This window comes from Juglans microcarpa x Juglans regia, chromosome 1S (genome assembly GCF_004785595.1).
Source record: "Juglans microcarpa x Juglans regia isolate MS1-56 chromosome 1S, Jm3101_v1.0, whole genome shotgun sequence".
In the NCBI taxonomy this organism is placed as follows: domain Eukaryota; kingdom Viridiplantae; phylum Streptophyta; class Magnoliopsida; order Fagales; family Juglandaceae; genus Juglans; species Juglans microcarpa x Juglans regia.
In genome coordinates, this window is record NC_054595.1 from 1,966,044 (window position 1) to 1,984,900 (window position 18,857).

At 34.2% G+C, this 18,857-nt stretch overlaps 2 protein-coding genes across 3 annotated transcripts; one reads left to right on the forward strand and one right to left on the reverse strand.

The window, feature by feature from the left end:
* The first annotated feature begins 529 nt into the window (after positions 1 to 529).
* LOC121246939 lies at positions 530 to 1,483 on the forward strand. Its single transcript, XM_041145262.1, has one exon. It carries the CDS (start codon positions 685 to 687, stop codon positions 1,177 to 1,179), a length of 495 nt encoding a protein of 164 aa, XP_041001196.1. The 5' UTR covers positions 530 to 684; the 3' UTR covers positions 1,180 to 1,483.
* Positions 1,484 to 3,049: 1,566 nt separating this feature from the next.
* LOC121246940 lies at positions 3,050 to 9,464 on the reverse strand. 2 transcript variants are annotated; one of them, XM_041145264.1, is made up of 12 exons: positions 8,832 to 9,464; positions 8,655 to 8,730; positions 7,941 to 8,013; positions 7,578 to 7,658; positions 7,289 to 7,405; positions 6,282 to 6,710; positions 5,596 to 5,999; positions 5,344 to 5,443; positions 5,179 to 5,238; positions 5,019 to 5,105; positions 4,715 to 4,843; positions 3,050 to 3,609 (listed from the first exon to the last, which is right to left on the reverse strand). In XM_041145264.1, the coding sequence occupies exons 2-12, from the start codon at positions 8,726 to 8,728 to the stop codon at positions 3,307 to 3,309; spliced, it is 1,857 nt and encodes a 618-aa protein (XP_041001198.1). In that variant the 5' UTR covers positions 8,729 to 8,730; positions 8,832 to 9,464; the 3' UTR covers positions 3,050 to 3,306. The 2 variants fall into 2 exon arrangements, with proteins under 2 accessions (XP_041001198.1, XP_041001197.1); XM_041145263.1 differs by having other exon boundaries at positions 8,826 to 9,464.
* Positions 9,465 to 18,857: the final 9,393 nt, after the last annotated feature.

Consider the following 18,857-nt stretch of genomic DNA (forward strand, 5'->3'; position numbering starts at 1 on the left):
TAGTATTTTTCATATGGTATAAGGATATTTTTTGTAGAGTGTAAGGTGTGAGGTAATGAATAGTGGCTGATGAAAATTTTTTTTCTTATCGTTATAATCATCATCTTTAACGTATTGATAAGATTAGGTCCTGTTTAGATACAAAAACACTCTCAACTCATCTCATTATTATAATTTTCTGAAATTTTAATATAAAATATAATAAATAATTTAATTTTTTCAAATCTCAAAATAATAATATTAAAAAATAATATTCTAATAATATTTTATTTAATTTATTTAAAATTATATCATCTCATCTCGTTTTACCATCTAAATGAATCCCAAGTGATTAGTGGATCAAATTGAAACATTTCAAGTAATAGGGAAAGAAACTCGAATTTAGAGTGCTTGCAAGGACTAAAAGAATATTTCAAGGGTTTTGATCAACGAAACGACAAGTCCGAGGTGGAAACAAAAGTACAAACTTCGAGGAAGCACGCCATTGCAATTTGCTTTGCTGCTATATATATATATATATGTGCGCACCACCGCAGGTCCCCCAACACCCTCTTTATTCTGCAATAAAATTTCTCCTTTCCCAAATTAAATCCTCGATCTCCATTCATCGCCCACTTCGATCGTCTATTCAATATTGGTCTTTTTTCTGACTCATTGGAATCGGATCCAGTTGGCACAACACAAATGGGTATTTGCAGTTCGTCCTGTTCGACGGACGTCGCCACGGTCAAGCTCATATTACAAGACGGTCGACTACAAGAATTCTCTTATCCGGTTAAGGTTTCTTACGTTCTGCAAAAGAACCCCACGTGCTTCATCGCAAACTCCGACGAGATGGACTTCGACGACGTTGTATCCGCGGTGAACGAAGACGAAGAGCTTCAACTTGGTCAGCTTTATTTTGCTTTACCGTTGAGTAAGATGAAGCAACCACTCCAGCCCGAGGAAATGGCTGCATTGGCGGTCAAAGCTAGCTCCGCGTTGATGAAGGCAAGTGGCGGTGAGAAATTTGGGTGTGGCTGGAAACCGGTTTCTCCGATGGTTTTCCCCGGCGACGAGCTGATGTCTCCAAGAAGAGCAGTTTCCGGTGGCGATGCCGGTGGTGGGTTGAGGAGGGGAAGGAATGGTACTGGACGGGAAAGAAAGTTTACGGCAATGTTGAGGGCAATACCGGAATAGAGGGGTACTTTGGGAAATGAGGGGGTTGGCTGTGTAAATAACCTAATCCTTTGGGGTTAAATTGTTTCAATTTTGTAGCGTTTTAAGTCGTAGAGCTGTTTTCCGTGGATGCGATCATGTGATTAGTGGCTAGCACTGGTACCCCGTTGAACGTTTTACTTTACTGCCCGTCCCCCACTCAAGGATCATGTTACAATTTTACCCTTACTTATTGGTCGATAACTTAGAAAATAAGAAAGTCGAAGGAATCCATGAGCGTGTACGTTATGTATATGTATAATATGAGAGCGGCAATATTCACGTTGCAATGTCCAGAAGGAAGAGAACAATAATCTGAGAATGCTGCCATACATGTCTCCCAAACATCATGAAGAAAGACAACTTGATTGTTTATGTGTCGTTAATGAGAGAGAGAGAGAGAGAGTCCAAAGATAATTTGGAGTTGGAAGCTTTGGTTGACACGACAACACTAGGTGGGGTTAGATCTGCAGAAATATTAAAAGATGAGGACGAGGACGAGGCAGAGATTCTTTATAAAATCGACAGCTAGACAAGCCTACCTGTCTGATCAGTGGCACATTAATCATTCTACTAATGTAAGTGTTGGTGATGGAGTTTTCGTTTTACTTTCTTTCTTACAAATTCCCCAGAAATATTAATTTTTATATCGGGAAAGGAAATTAAGGCTGAAATTATGGAATTGTGAATCATTCAAAGTTCATTCCAAACCATCATTCCGATTCTGGGTGCCATACCAAATATAACCTTTGATTTTATCACAATCCTGAGTATATATCATGCAAGTAATGCATGAAATGTATACGCTGCAGTAACAGTACTGATATGGCTACAACCAGAGGCGGAATTAGAATTTAGTGCGTGAGGGGTGAATAGCAAAGTATGTCGTATGGAGGGATGAACAGTAATCAATATTTAAGATAATAAAGTGTAACCGACATTTAACATTAATCATATAAGATTGTTATCTAGAGACATTAAATTATTAAAGTCATCCATTTAAACCACTCACTTGAGTTTCATCGAATTGAAGTGAACAATAAAAATTACTACTAATATGGCTACAACTCTATTTGCATGTATGTATGAGATGATTTAGGAAGAACAAATTTGATTGAAAAATGATATTTATAGTCGTAGAAGATGCAAGTCTCGCATATAGATATTTTTCTTAGAGTTGGAGAGGTTTGATTTTCTAAATTTGATGGGGGCTTCAAAGAATAAGCACACACGCATGTGACCTTTTTAACTTTTAATACATGTCCCTTTTTTGAGTTGGAGAGGATAATCCAAAAGGTTGAAAGCCAGTTGGCTGAATCCGATGATGATTGAAAAGCTTAAGGAGTTGCCTACAAAAAAAAATTAGCACGTTTTGTGTTTTGTTCCCCCCACCACCCAGAATGATTATATGATAAAGAGTAATAGGCACGAGATCAGGTTAATCGGTTGCTGAAGAACTTGTATATAGAGTTCAAGGCATGTGATAAACAAGTGGGAATCAAAAGGATCGATCCAACAAGGGAACATTATGAGCTAGGACTGTTGGCAACCATCATTATATGTGCAAGTTGGTGATCTTGATCAGCTTCTCTTGAACAGTTGGTCCATCATTTCCAAGGTACTGTTGAACTGTGACACTTAATTCTGTCTAAATCAGCTGTAAATAATGTTGTAGAGTACATATATTGTGTCTTTGAATCTTAGATTTCCGATAAAAGTTCAAGCAAAACTCGATCCATTACTATTGTAATATCCACTTCATACCTCTATCATTTCTACTTCATATCTTAGAACTCGAGCAATTAGTAATCATTATACAGTTTAGATCATAAATGAAAAAAAGCAAATGATCTTTACATTTCACAATGCAGAATCTCCATTTTTTTACAAAAATATATTAATACTAGATACTCTCTGTGGGGAAATTACAATGAGAGATGGAGAAACATGATGTAAGTAAGAAAAAGCCATAGATCACACATGTATCCCTCCTTTTGATCTTACTTCACGCTCTACTTTGTACAAAAGAAAAGTATAATTTTCTTAAATATAAATTCTTCCGAACATTGCAATCTACCTCAAGCATTATGCAGATTTCCATGCAAGTAATCACTTAACCAGCTCTTTAGAGATCAAATACCGAAAGGTGAAATTGTGAGGAACCCACACGATGCTCTTGCGGGACTTCCCTAGCTGATATTGCTTAACATTCTTCCTCAAAGATTCAGGCAACGACTGTTGGATCATTTCCATCACTCCAGCTGGACACAAACCAGAGTCCTTCATAAATGACTCGACCATCTTTGGTAAAAGGATTTTGTGATTTTTGCTTACACCATAGGTAGCCCGAATGTACTCTTCTTTTGCAGATTCCAGTTCTTGAAATACTCTCTCGGGAGTGTAAACACGAACCTGAACAATGCCAAAAGATCAATTTTTATAGCAACAGATTGTCCGACAGTAGTTCCGACTTTCATCCTGTTTTAAACTTTCATCTTTGACCTGCTTAAAGTGAGAAAGAATAGCATGGAACTAGGCTAGTTTTATACTACTGAATAACTTCTTTCAGGATCCATGCATATTTGTTCCAGGTCCACTGTTGGATCAATACTTTCTACATACTTGACATACCATACCCATCATGCAATTCAAATATCAGATCAATCCATCGTGGACTGCTATCCAAGCACATATATATGAATGGGATGCTTTAATCCCCAACCGATTTTGATATGTGGTAAGCATAGCAGATACAAGGACAAGAAAATCAAAAAGCAGGTTTTTCGAAGAATAAATCCTATATAAACTAGTTTTACTTTTACACCAATCAAACGGATCCCTCCTTGTTCTTAGTATATATTTTCCAATTTGCTTCTCTTTTTTTTATTTTCTTCCTGTCGTTATTTCATGCTTGCTAACTGCATTAGCATAACTGTCTCCGTACTCTATTTATAGCACCTATTGCCGATATCTCCAGAAATGCCCGCTCCAGACAACCAATTCACAGACAAAATGCAAGTTTTATATCTACTTTCTTCTTCATAAAACTGCAATATATAACTTAGCTTCCAGGAATTAACTTTATGGATTAGAATCAGCTTCCATAGATTAACTTCATAAAACACAATCGACTGTTTTGACTCTTACAAGATGTGCACAGTGAATATTCATAAAAAATTCAGGAAGAACTAAAATTCAACAGACAGTGCATGTTAAGAATAAGGACCCATGTTCATAATTTGGCATTGCAGAAAAGTGAGCCCCAAATTTAGATTCAAAGAGAAATGAAATTTCTTTAGTTTCATCATTTTTTCCTTTTTTTTTTTTTTTTTTTTTTTTTTTTTTTGGGGGGGGGGGGGGGGTGGGGGGGGGGGGGAGGGGAGTTCAGATTGTTTCAGCAATTCAGCAGACTACTCGAGCAGTATCAAACATTAACGCAGCATCAGTACGGTGATTTATAAGCAGCCATTAGAATAGAATGCTTCATAAAACCAAAAACAGAAAAAGAATAAAGTACCGCAGGATCAGAATGGCTTCCTGAACAGAGGGCAAAGTGTAACAGGGGTTCTGGATGCTCAATTGCATATGCTTGCCGTTCATCTCCAGATTTGAATTTCATTCTTGGAGAAAGTAAAAAGCGAAGCCACTGCAAGCAGAAGCAAGTTTTATCAGCCCCACTACAACAAGAATTGGAAGAGGCTCCATTAGTGGTGTCTACTAAACTTATTTTAGATAATCTTTTTAGTGAAGAAAAATCAGAAAAGATATTAAAGCTCATCTCAAATAACCAGAAGATGATGGAATGAAGTTTTGGTATACACCTGTCCAGGACGAGACATCCTGCACCCTAGAATAGAACTCTGAATAGTGTCTGCACTGATGACTTGACCACCGATGTTATATGCAGCCTGGAAAGTAGGAAAATGTAAGAAACTAATCACAATGGCTATTCTCCTACAGGACCAATAAGGTTCATCCTACCTTTAAGAGTAGAAAAACTCTCTTGACATTGTTCTGTGGGATCCCATAAGCCAAGAATGCCTATTGGAAAACAAAAAACTGATTGAATCTCACATCCATAAAAATAAAGCTATAGAAAGGAGTTAATATTATAAAGTTAATATGTCAACTGATGAGAATTATTACATGCATCACCAATGCATTGTGTATGTTAATCCAGAATGCTAGTTTCTCTTCATGTTTCAACTTCCTAGGATCTACATCTTCCAATTGACAGATAAGTGACCTACAACAGAAAACCCCATAGTCATAATCATATTGAAAATCGCAAATGAGCATAGAATTCAATTGAAACATATTTACATTTTCCCTTCTAAATGAAATTAAAAACCAGTGGAGCAAGTGACTTTCTTGGGGTAAGCATCCTCAAAGGTTCACCTGAAATTCTGTAGTAGGTGTTCAGTATCACCAAGTTTCTGACCATCTCTGTAGATCCAGGGCACTTCAACCATTGTGCTGTATGGTCCACTGAACTCTTTGAGTCCTTCCACATGGAAAGGATTATCTAAGCGTACATCAAAAGATGAATTATTCCTGAACCCAGGACTCCACATATCACCATGATCTTGCAGGGAAAAGGCACTCATTGAGGACATGGATGAATTGGGAGACGACAAGCCATTATGAGTTAAAGGTGGGTCTGTTAGCTTGCAATATAAAGCTGATATGCACTTGATCATATCTTCAGAAAGCCTGTTAGATGTCTCTGGAACATGGTCAGAGATGCGGGTACCAAGATGCTCTGCCAGACTGATTATGTTTGATGACGCATTCTGAGCATACTATAGAGAAGAAACTGAAATTCAAAATCCACAAAAGCTCTTCCTATTGCAATATACACATATACAAGCGCGCGCGTGTGTGTGTGCGTGTGTGTGTGTGTGTGATGTTCAAGTAATATCACTTAATATCAAGAAACTAATCTTCACACATTGCTCCCCAAATATCAAGATGATAAGGAATTAAAAACCATCTCATCAAGAAAATAGTTTCAAAAGTTTAGTTTTCTTATATTGATAAAAATACCAGGTAGCTTGAATCTAGCCTATATGGACTTAAGTTACCTCCGTCATGGACAAAGGTTGGGAGTGACATGCACGTAGAGCCTTATCCAAAGAGTCTGCTGGAGGGGAAGTTCTAGTAAAAAACACAGGATGTTGGGATAATGAGGAGTGACAGCGATGAACACCAGAATATAATAGCTTCTCTTCTCCACCAATTCCATTGGATTCCTTGACAGGATCTTCAAGTAATTGACAACCAGATTGTATTGCTGAACTTTCCCTCTTTGATGTAATATCAGGACTGGAAGCTTGGGGAATCCTCCCCCTTGGAGTATTTATTGGCGATTTTAGCCTTTCGTCCTTGGCAGATGGAGATACAGAGGATACTTGTTGATCAAATGCTTTCCGGTATAAGGAGAGAAGATAATGCTCCAAATACACAACTTCCAACTCTAACACTGCGATTTCCTTGATTAACTCTGTGGCTGGCTGGAGTCATATAAAAATACTCTTAAAGTATAACAAAAGCAAATGCAGCTATGAAGCAACAAGAAAGTCAAAACCACTCTTTAAACGAATCAGGAATCATACATGACTCTATGGTCAACTGAGATCGTCAAAAACTAATGACTAGTAGGATTAAACCCTAAAACCATAAAATATTTAACGCCTAGGGAAGTTTTTCTTTACTTTCCTTATTCTCAAGCTGTAGAATTTACAATTCATAAATTACATGGACCTTTCAGGAGACAGATAGCACATGTTAAAGTAATTACCCAAAATAAAAGAATGAATTCAGAATTATCCACGGATATTGGCAGTTCAAATTATTGGTTTTCTTTTTCTTTGGTAAATAAAACATTGATTAAAACAATTAAGCAATATAAAAAGATAATGAACACCTCAAGATGTTGTGATAAATTTTAGGATTAAATTATAGATATGATGACATTGCAGTTAACCGATGTAAACAGTTCACTCTCTCTCTCCCTCTCTCTCACATAGCTACACTCTCTCTCTCCCTCTCTCTCACAAAGCTACATCTCTATGGGTGAGATTTAGATTACCTTGGGCATTAAGATTTCAGCTGTATTGTCATGAGAGGAAGACCTATAACCCAATGCTTTTTCTAAAGCATGGCGGACCTCAAATTGGTCTTGTAATCTCTTCTCAAGCTGTAGAATCTGCATGTAAGATATTCAACAAATGAATAAGTAATCAGTTGAAATAATAACCATAAAGTTGGAACCTAGTCGCAATGCACTGCTGGATTAAGCCATGACCAAGGAAAAGGATTAGATTAAGCTTTCTGAATCTTCTAAACATGGTCATTAACAATAAGTTTTAGTTCCCTACCTCTTGCTTTAAAGAATTTTGAACTTCAGCCTTAGGGGATTGTTTCTTCTTCGTTTCAATATCCCTTAAGTGCCCCATATCCTGAAAGCAAATCAAATCCACAAATTGGAAATCCGAGTAGCTTATGCAATTATTTCTACAAAATTATCTGAGAAAAAACTAAATCAGAGCGGGACAAAATGGTCATTTCCTTAGTAAAAGGTATCAACTCAGCTCGACCAATCCTTTTATAGAAATTACTGGGATCAATAATGTTCTGGATGGCATTCTGTCGGGATCTTAAGATTCACAATGATAGATAATCAAACAAACAATAAGATTAATTGGATTTTCCTTGAAGGATAAAGATAGTACTAATCTTACCAGCTTTTTACGATCTGAGGCCTCAAAGGAATTATTGATACCATCTTGCTCCACTATTTTCTTATCAGGAAAGCTGCCAGAGCACAGAGCATACACAAAGAATCAATAGGACAACTTGGAGAAGGAAAGGTTTGAAGTCAGGATTCCAATCTTAGATATCATAAGACCAGTCAATCTCCACCCCTCACCCATTGGGCTTTACTTAGATATCATTTTTCCTAAGCTTATGTCAACGGGGTTTCTAATTACATTCAATACACGCTCTTTCTATATAGCTAGCACACCTTACAAACCTTGTCAAAAAATAAAGGACATGGAAAAAAAGTGGGAAATATATCTACAAATTGCAAGCATGAAGCTATATATTTTCATGCCTAAAAATCAAGATTTCAATTCATAAAACACTCCATTTTCACCATTTCTGGAAGCTCTGGACCTTCGGTTTCCACATCAAACGGATATTACTTACGGGATTTACCCATTTGGAAGGAACGACTCACAGAAACTAGGACAGTAAGACGGTAACCAAAATAAAGGGTGACTAGGAGCTCAAGCTTCCAATTTGCCTATAAACCCAACTCAGAAGTCATTCTAAGTTAATGCGCTCCCGGAAGCATCATAACTCTAGAAAACGTATGAGCAAAATGATAGCTAACCAACAAAGAACTAAACAAAAAGGGGAAAAAAGAGGGCAATTACATAGCTACGGCCTACCTCTTTGAACGTTTGTGCTTTGAGGTCATTCTCAGTCCAAGCAATTTATTATCTCCCCTCCCCTCAAGCCCCATCTCTGAGAACCATCCCAAACAGTAATTGCAGCGGAACAGAAACGTTTCATGGAAGCAGAAAAGCAAAAACAGCAAGACAAGAGCAAAGATCAGATACCATTACATTAGTAAACGCCCAGATGGAATGTATGAGAGAGAACGCAGAGACCCCAGTTTATACTCCAAAGCCTCCGCTTGTGTTCCTGCATTTCAGAAACGCAGAGCTTCGAGGAAGGAACCACGAAGTGATCGTTTTGCAGTTAACATAGTCTGAACATGTAGCAGAGCTAAAGCGGTGACATAAAACTCACAAAAATACGGCTTTAGAAAACAGAAGAGAAGTGAAGCTTTTGACTTTTGAGAGCCTTCTCTTTAAAGGGACTTTCGTCTCTCGCTATAAATCTTGAAATATTCATGCTTTTGTAATTGAGGTGGCTTTTTGCGTTAAAAGTAGTAAACCAGTTCGTGCGCTTTTTCAATTGAAGATGAAAGTTTGCAGACTCAACACTGCTGGTAGTCGACCCTAAAAGTGGACAATTTTCTTTGAACCAGAGCTCCAAATGGACAAAGCAGATGAAGATAGAGACTGGGTCAGACTGTTGGTAACTTGGTAGTGGAAATATGTGTTCATAATCCTGCTGCATACGTCAACATAATAACGATCCAATTTCCACATTCTCTAACATCTTGTTGGGAAACAAGTGGGAGTTGGTGACCGTCCGGTCCACCTTTGTCCCATACTGATGCTCATAGTTTCCTACCTGCCGTATGCATGAGGTTTTATTCATAGATACCACTAGAGTAGGCATTAAAATGGCATAAATTAATCATATTTCTCTGACTTTGTCTGTTTGTGCCAAAACTTCTGTGTTCTGATCAAAAAGCGAAAAACTTTAGTTTGTCAAATGGCTGAATTTTGATAAAACAGCCTAATTTCCGTTTGTAGACAACATACCTTTCGATTGATATGGGGATCTTAGCATTAAGTGTATTGCAGTTTAAGGTCCATATTCATGAGAATCATTATGTTTTCATCTTTTTCTCCCATCAACAATTTCATCCATGACTTTGATTTTTTCATCACGACGAATACATGTATGTGGCTAAAAGAAATATAATCATTTGGGTTGATTAGGAAGTCCACTTATGAAACCATGATTTACTATGGAGAATGACTCAATGAACATTCGAACCAATTCATCCAAATCAAAACAGATTATGAAAATAAATGAACACTAATCTCCCATTGTGATTCACAAACACATTTTTAAAGTTTACATCAAGAAAAACAGGCACGCCTCAAAAGGGATGAAAGGTGACCAGGCAAGGGATAAAGGAGACTGCAGGCAGATGGTGCTTGAAACGAAATGAGGTTTCGTGAGTTTTCTCTTTGTAAATCTCTTTTTGAGAAATTAGGAGATGCCCGGATTGTCGTCGAGTATCCACGAGACTAACGTTTGTCAAAAGAATCCACTATATATATGTATATATATCAATATTATATACTTGTAGGGCTTGACCTTTTCCAAGAACGATACAAAAGTAAAGGATGGCCTGCCAAAGTGGCTTGTCGTCATGCTCTCCTACTGATCAGAGAAAAGCTTCTTTTTCACTGCAAAGAGAGTCTCAGAGATTATCGAAAGAAAACTTGCATTTTCCTGAAAACATGTTTGAGATTGCAGGAAAACAATCCATCCATGATTCCATAGGTCCATCCAACATGTGACATGACAGTATAAAGCCTGTTGCACTACTGTAGCAAGCAATTATTTATATTTAAACTATAATTATGGGTTTCTTAAGAACCTGAAAACTGTTATGGGCATTTTGTTAAACAAGCTACAGTGAGTGGAAGTTTTGTACACATCTGGTTCTTTTATTTCTATAGAACCGTGGGATAATTATCCAATCTCAATAAATAAGAAAAATATTTTAGTAAAAAAAAATTATATAAAAAAAAATTTATAAATTAACGTAATTTAATATAGTATATTAAATTATAAAATTATTTTTTATATAAAATAGATATAACGCATCACATGAATTTATATCAATTTATAAATTTATTTTTATATAATTTTTTTTGTATTTATAGTAGTTTTTAATAAACAAATGAAATCTTATTATCCAGCTTTTATACAAGTCAGGTGGCTAGCATTTAATGACAAAAGTTTAGGTATAACGAGAAGAATGCGTCTTATAATATATGGGTTAAGAACAACATGAGTAAACGAAGTGGTCATTTTCAATTGAACTTGACAGACATGCTTCATGGATGTATGAAATTATATCTTTATTTGTGGACAACAAAAAATAACATATCCAAAAATCAGGGATCTGAATGTCTGATACACGGAGTTCCATGCTGCTGAGATTTTCTCAAAATATTATCATTTTATAAGAGTAATATTACTCATAATCTTAATTTTTACTATTATTTTATTATTTTATAATGTGACATTAAGTGATTAAAAATTATTTATTACATTTTATTTGTGAATTTATTATCTAATGTTACATCATAAAATAATAAGAAGATTATGAGAATTGTGATGATGAATAAATTTTTTCCGTTTATAAACACAAGATCGGGTTAGAAACCCATGTGTCTCTGTTCTGGTGGTCTTAAGTCGCTGAAAATTATGGTGGCAATATGTGACATGATCTGTTAACCTATCATTTAATACGACACGATAAAAGCAGATTAGGATTTAACCTTAATGAGTTCGGATGAAAATAGGTTAACTTATTAAAACACGATTGCTTAATAGATTGATAACGGGTCAATCCGTTTTGATCCGTTATAACCCGTTACGACCCGTTAAGAAAGTTAAAATTACAATAATATTATTATATCTAAAAATAAAATTATTAAAATTTTAATTTCGATATTTCTATTGTTTGTATTGTAATTTTGAACTTGTAATTATTTTTATATTTTTTTATAGATATTGTAATTTTAACATTAATATAAAATTATATTAAATTTAACTAAATCAAACAGATTAATTTTAGATCTGTTTAATTTATTTATATAAACGGGTTAAAAATAGGTGACCTAAACTAATAAATTATGTTAATGGTTGGTATTAAGATTTGAAATTTTAATAGGATAAGATTAAGAGATCGAATCAAGGTTAATCTATATAATATAATATTTATATTTTAATACGATACGAACGACACACTGACCAGATTTGACACCCCTACTGAAAACGCTGTTTGAGCAGCCATGCAGTATTTAAAAAAAAAATGAAAACTTTCTGGAAGTTAAATAATGCCTAGATACGGTAAGGACCTGACATGTTTACAATCTGCAGTGAGGCTTTGCCGTTTTGGTATAAAGATCAGGCTAGCTAAGTGACAACTTAGTGCGAAGGTTACTGTGGCTTGAAGGACAGAACTTGCGATATGGCATTTTCAAGAAGTTCTGCCATATTATATTTAATTTTTAATTTATTTTATTCTTCTTAAATTAAAAGAATTTTTCTACGTATTTTCCATAAACTATATATTTCATAAGAAAAAAAAAATCACCTATAGGTATATGTAAAGATGATGAACATAATTTAATCTCTTTTCAAGAAATTGTACACTCTATTCATTCGAATGATAATTAATTGAGATGAATTAGAACTGAAGATTAAAGAAAAATATTTAATTAAAAGAAATTCATAACATTCTAAAATCAGATTACAAGAAAGATGCTTCAATTTGTAAGATAATTTTGTATAATTCTTTTATAAATGTAGCAATACTCTTCTTTTAGAATTCAAAAGAGTCACAACATTATAAAATCAAAGAAAGTACGTACCTAATGGTCGTCCATTAATGTATTTTAAAATGAGATAATTAGTATTTATTTGTAATTATCTTTATAAACCTAGTACTTTTTCTAAAATTAAACGTTATTGTGTTACCTTTTAAATTATCCTAAATAGAATTAAAAGTATATACATATAGAATCTAGATAAACCTAAGCTAAACTTAAAATATATATATATATATATATATATATATATATCCCCTTTGTGTAAATCAAGGAATGATTAATGCTATTTTATTGATTATCATCCAAATTGCAATGGTCATCTCCTCATGTTTATGGATAAAGAAAAGAAGTTTATATATTGGAACAATAGAATCGATCCTTCTAAATATTTTAGAATTAAGATAACGATAGATATTATATGCGGACTCTATAATATTTAATATAAAAAACATAATATTTACAGACGATATTAAATATAATATGCCAACATATTGTATATATTTCTTAGTTCTACAACATACAATAACCCAACCAATCACATTAGTAGAGTGCGTAAGGAGTACGTAAAAGTGATTGCACACAGAATTTTTGTATATATTTTTCTCTCATTATATATAATTTTTTTTTTAAAAAAAAAAGATAACTCTAGAAAATATTTATCCAAGTAACTAGATTGACAGCTATAATTTGAAATGAAATGTTGCTATATATGTAGAACCCCACATGAATTGGGACTGCAAAAAGCGAACTTTCCAAAGACATTTGGACAAGTGAGTCAATGCCGATCATAACCTAAAAGGCATCTTTCTGTTTACTTTTGTTCCCCAGCCTAAACTCTCTCTCCTCTCATGAATTAGATGGTCCAAAGACTAACCGATAATGGGTGCATCTCATGATCAGTAATGATATCAATGTCACTTCATCAAAAATTTTAGAATTTGAATTTTTTTACATTATTTTGAATTTCAAACCTCATACAGTTGTATTTAATTTATTTAGAATTGTAAAAAAAAAAAAAAAATTATATGTAGATCATGTCACGTGAGTATGCTAATTTTAGAAGTTCTTGATAGAATTAAGCGATAATTCTATCAAAATCAGATTGAACTAGACTGATTACACTCGTAATTATATATATATATATATATATATATCCATTTCTTACGTGACTCTTAATCTTTATTTTTTGATCAGCTTATGGTAATCCATATGTGGGTCCTCTCTAGAGCTAATTAAGTAGGTATTAGGTATACACATATTCTATCATGAGTAATGATATATACACAATATATTTTTACAATATATTTTATAATAATGTTATAAGATGAGGGTATATTTGTAAAATAATATTATTTTTATAAGGTATTTTATAAAAATATTTTTTATTTTAAACATAATTTTATAAAATATTATGAAAAATATTATGTATAAATCATTTTCCTTTGTCGCTAGGCAGTTGGGTTTCGCTACAAATCGGGCGATAGATCTCTTTACAAACTGAATTTTTCAGACAAGCTACTCCAATCTTTTCCAGCTTAAAGAGAAGGGAAGTTGCATGACAACCTCGTACGTACACTTGCTTCCGCTTTAGTAGCTCCAACCAATGTACCAACCATCACTCGTGCAGGAAAAAAGAACGATACCATGCCGTTATATACATTCCTATAATATTTATGCCACTTTCTTGCTTTGTATTGCATGCGTTGGTATTTTACTGATATCCATATGAAATTATATTTGAATGAATACCATTTACTATCGGATCCAAAGCTTATATATGTACGTTAGGCCTTAAATTCTCAAATTATATATTGGAGGCATTAGATATTTGGAGACTAATTAATCTAATTAAAGATAGGTTTTGAGAAACAGTTGTAAGGAGATTTTCCCTCCCCGAGTGCCCATGTGATAGGACTAGAAGAGGCCCAACCCGACCCAAGGACCTTTCTCTAAGGGAACCCCTTGCCCCTCTTCGGAATACCCGACCCACAAGGAAAACCAACCCTCGATAGAAGAATCGAGATGAAGAGTAGAATGGGTCGGGCCCAAGGGATGCCCCGAAGACCCATGGGGTGCAAGGAGGAGCTATGTACATAGAGTGTGGGAGTTTTGAACGAGAAGGCTTGGGACATTTAATGGTCGAAAAATCCCGCCCCAAATGTCAGAAGCGACCACTATCGCCTTTAGATGACCTAAAGCATGTCAGGGCAGAAGCACGCTGCATTTAATGACAATCGAAGTTAACAAGCCACAACAAGAAGGGGTACAGTCCTGTCCGAGTGGCCATGATCCGGCCTGGCCCACCTATCGCCTGGCGAAAAGCTAGGTATGACTTGAGTACAGGACGACACGACCATGATCTACAAGGTGAGAGATCATTCGCCGCCAAGACCACGTCTGAGGCACCAACACGTTATCGTTGACAGGTACCTGGGACCACACCACCAAGTACATATATCCCCACCCATGTTCAAGAAAGCTCTCTAAGCTCTAATTATCTAGCAAACACTATAAGGAGATTAACTGACTTAAGCATTAAAGGCTTCCTTGCTCCCATGGAACCCGATCGATTCCCCTTTGTTTACTTGGTAGTGCAAGTAGGAAGGCCAAGATCTGAGTTGTTGGACTCAGGCTCCAAAGATATACGAAACATGACGTTAACACTAGTATTTGGGGAGTAAAGGCATTGTTAAATACTTAGGTGAGGATGTAATTAAAACTAGACTCACGAATCAAACTAATTTATTAACAATATTGTATCATACAAAATTACCATTAACTAGCCTTTTCTTTTTCTTTATTTCTTTTTAATTACGTGTAATATGATCTTCATCCAATTGCCTTGTAAGGCATTTTATCATTTCAATTAATATTTTTCTTACAATCCCTTCATTTATTCAAATATGCCCATTTTCAACTGCTATAAGAAAAATTAGCATTTATGACGAGTTAATTGTGACGAGAATAGAATAATTTTGATAGAAAATAAGAATTTTGATAGCAAATAAACAGTTTTATTGTAATGATGTTATATGTACCATTTTGTACGCCACGTGCCACTTGTTCTACCTATCACCTTGATTCACCCATCCCACACTATTGTCATCATTCCAATTAAGATATGTCTACAAGTTGCCCCCTTGATTGTAACACCCCTTTCTCGTAGAATATGAGTGTCACGTGTTTTTTTCATAAAATAAACGCGACAAGAGATCTCATATTTCATAAATGAAATTAGAATTTATTTTGTAGGAAAATGTCTAATAAAATGTCTTCCAAAAATATTAAATGAATAAAACGAATAAATTTATGTCATAAAAGTAAATTTTATTCTAGAAAGTCTTAAACTAAATCAACTGCTCCTTCTAATCCTGGTCTGCCTGCTCGTATTCATCATCCTCACTTGGGTGGTTAAAAACATAAAAAAAAACTAAAATGAGTCGAAAACTCAGCAAGAAATCAATCACAACGTAAACATAATAAACATAAGGTTTTTATAAAAGTTTTTATGTTAAGAGCTTAAAATTCATGACTGTTCATACTGATGCTTATGCTATGCATGACTGATTTATCTGAATTAACTAACTGATTTGACTGGCCAACACATTTAATCTTGTGTGCGAGGTTGTGCACCGACCCCACGTCCTACGGCCGCGAGGGAAGCCGCTGATAGTATTCTGGCATACCATGGTGGACCACGCTTGAGTCCACGGCTTGCACGTACACCCCGAAACTGAACTGCATTGGTACTATGCATCTGAATGATCATCTTATTAATTAATCTGATCTTATCTTGCACTTGAATTTAAGATAGCTTACGTGTCTTATACACATGAGATGCATGATATAATACATACATAATTATAATTTTTTAATCTGAACATGATGTGGAATGACATGATCGTATGCTATGTTGTATGACATGTTTGCATATAACATGAGTGGTGCATAAATAATGATTGTCAATGAACCGGCTTGAATAATACTTATATATAAGCTGAACTGTGATGATTCTAATTTGTGATGAAATTACTTATCTTGCTGTGCTTTTTCTTGAATCTCACTTTGTAACTCGTCACCTATACGCAATATTAACTATCACTAAATATGTCTAAGAACAATATGTATTAATATCCTCCTTAATTAAATTCATAATCTAGAAGATAGTCGAATAAATCTTTTATTTAACACCATAATCAATAAATCCTGATATTTTAAATTACCTAAAATACTAATAACATATTATAATTTAGTAGAATACTTGGGCTATTTTAAAATAAGTCATAAAAGTCCCAATTCTTAAAATAGATTTACTTTCCCATGATTAACATAATTATTTAATCTTATAAGAAATCTAGTAAATATCATTTGCATACTCTTAACATATTTCTTAATTTTTTCTATTTAAAATATAACATAATAATTTTATTTAAAAAATCCTAATAACTAAACAAAGGAATATTAACAAAATATTAGACTCAATACTATAATTTCAAATACATTTCAAATTCTTTAAGCATTTTGTATAAAAATGAGCTTATGACTAATATATTTATTTAATAAAAATAAACTCAACTAGAAATATTAAGCTCAATAAAAATAACTAAAACAACTATTGAAACATAATAAATTCAAGCCCAATTTAAAATACAAATCTATCACAATAGTATATGTCTAATTAACCTCAAGTTTAGCCCACAAGGAAATTAGCCCACCAGATTTAAACACCAAATAAGTTAAAAACAAAACCCATATTACATTTTAAAATACAAGTTTATCAAAATAAGACCACGGCCTGTTTGTGAATCAAAGGTTCCTTAAGAACTTAAGAAACCAAAACACACGGACAGAGCAAAGAAAACCTGTGCGAGAGAAACAGAGGGCTCACCGAGGGCAGCGACACGATTCGACGATTCTGGGATGGCTCAATATTGTAGCAAAAAGTAGCTTATATCGTCGCAACTAGGTATTTCCATCCATTTTTAACCGCCACAAAGTGGACGCAAAAGTCGCATCTCAAAAAATATATTGCGGCAATATTTATACATCATCACAAATACCCACTTCCATTATGGCGATAAATGTTGTCGCTAGTCTATACAAAGTTCGTTGTAAAAAAACTATAGATGGTAGGAAATAAGAGTCTTTACTGACCAACATGGTGTTGTAGCCAAAAAAAAAAAAGGCCGCAAATGTCCAATGCAATCCCGACCAAAAAATTTTGTTGTAAATAGGCATTAGTGTCGACATAGGTGAACAATATTTCTGACAATATTGTATGGTTGTAAATAAACTTGGTTGCTGGAAATACATGTTATGTACCAACTACCAACTGACAAAATAATCATGGCGAATTGGTGGTATTGCAAATAGTCTTAGTCACAATTGGTGGGAGAAAAATTTACACAAAAATATGGTCACCGCAAATAAAGCTTCTGCCGGAAAAAGGTTTATTGGACCACCTAATTTTCATCGAAAATATGCAATATCAATTTTGTTCATCCACTTTAAAGAGCCTTTTTTGACATTAGTTGGTCGAAAGAGATATTAGATACAATTTATTTGGTTAGAAGTTGGTTGAGATCATTTTGAGCTTGAACAAAACTGGAAACAAATAAATTCCTGAACTAACAATTAATTCTCTATTTAGTGATAAATATATTTTAGTAACCTGATGAATAAATTTTTCCATGCGAAGGACAATGCTTAAGCATACGATTCATGGGTAAAGATGTACTGAAGAATCAGAGTCATATGTAAGTAACTCCAATACTATAATTTATATTCCAAGCATTCTATCCATACACAACTTTTATATCAAAAGAGACGTATTGGTCATATCACATTTCAATAGTAGCATACAACATTTAGAGTCTTAATAGAATAATTACATGATGCTATTAGGATTCCTTATGTCTCCTTATTGAAGCTGCATGGTCACTCATTATAGAATATGTTAGATCCCATCTCTGTTCATCCTCCAATCAGCTCTGAAGTTCTATTTTTTTGCATCTAACAATGTTCCTACAATTAAATAAACATTAATATACTAATATTCCACCAGATAAGCCCTAATTAGATTTACCACATGATGTTTAACTAAAATCCTATAAATATATATATATATATATATATATATATATATTCAGGTGACAAGTTGGATATATAGATCAAATGCCAATATGATATTATATGCACGTAACAACGTACCAAGATAAGCCAACCCTTGTAAAATCTAAGATTAAACCAATAGAACATCTCTTACAAATTAGTATTTAAAACTCTAACAATTATTTAGACCAAAGTCCTAGCTGCTACTTTCTCCTCCTTAACAATTCCCTCCAAACTTAGCAAGAATATAAAAATGTAAGCTAAAAG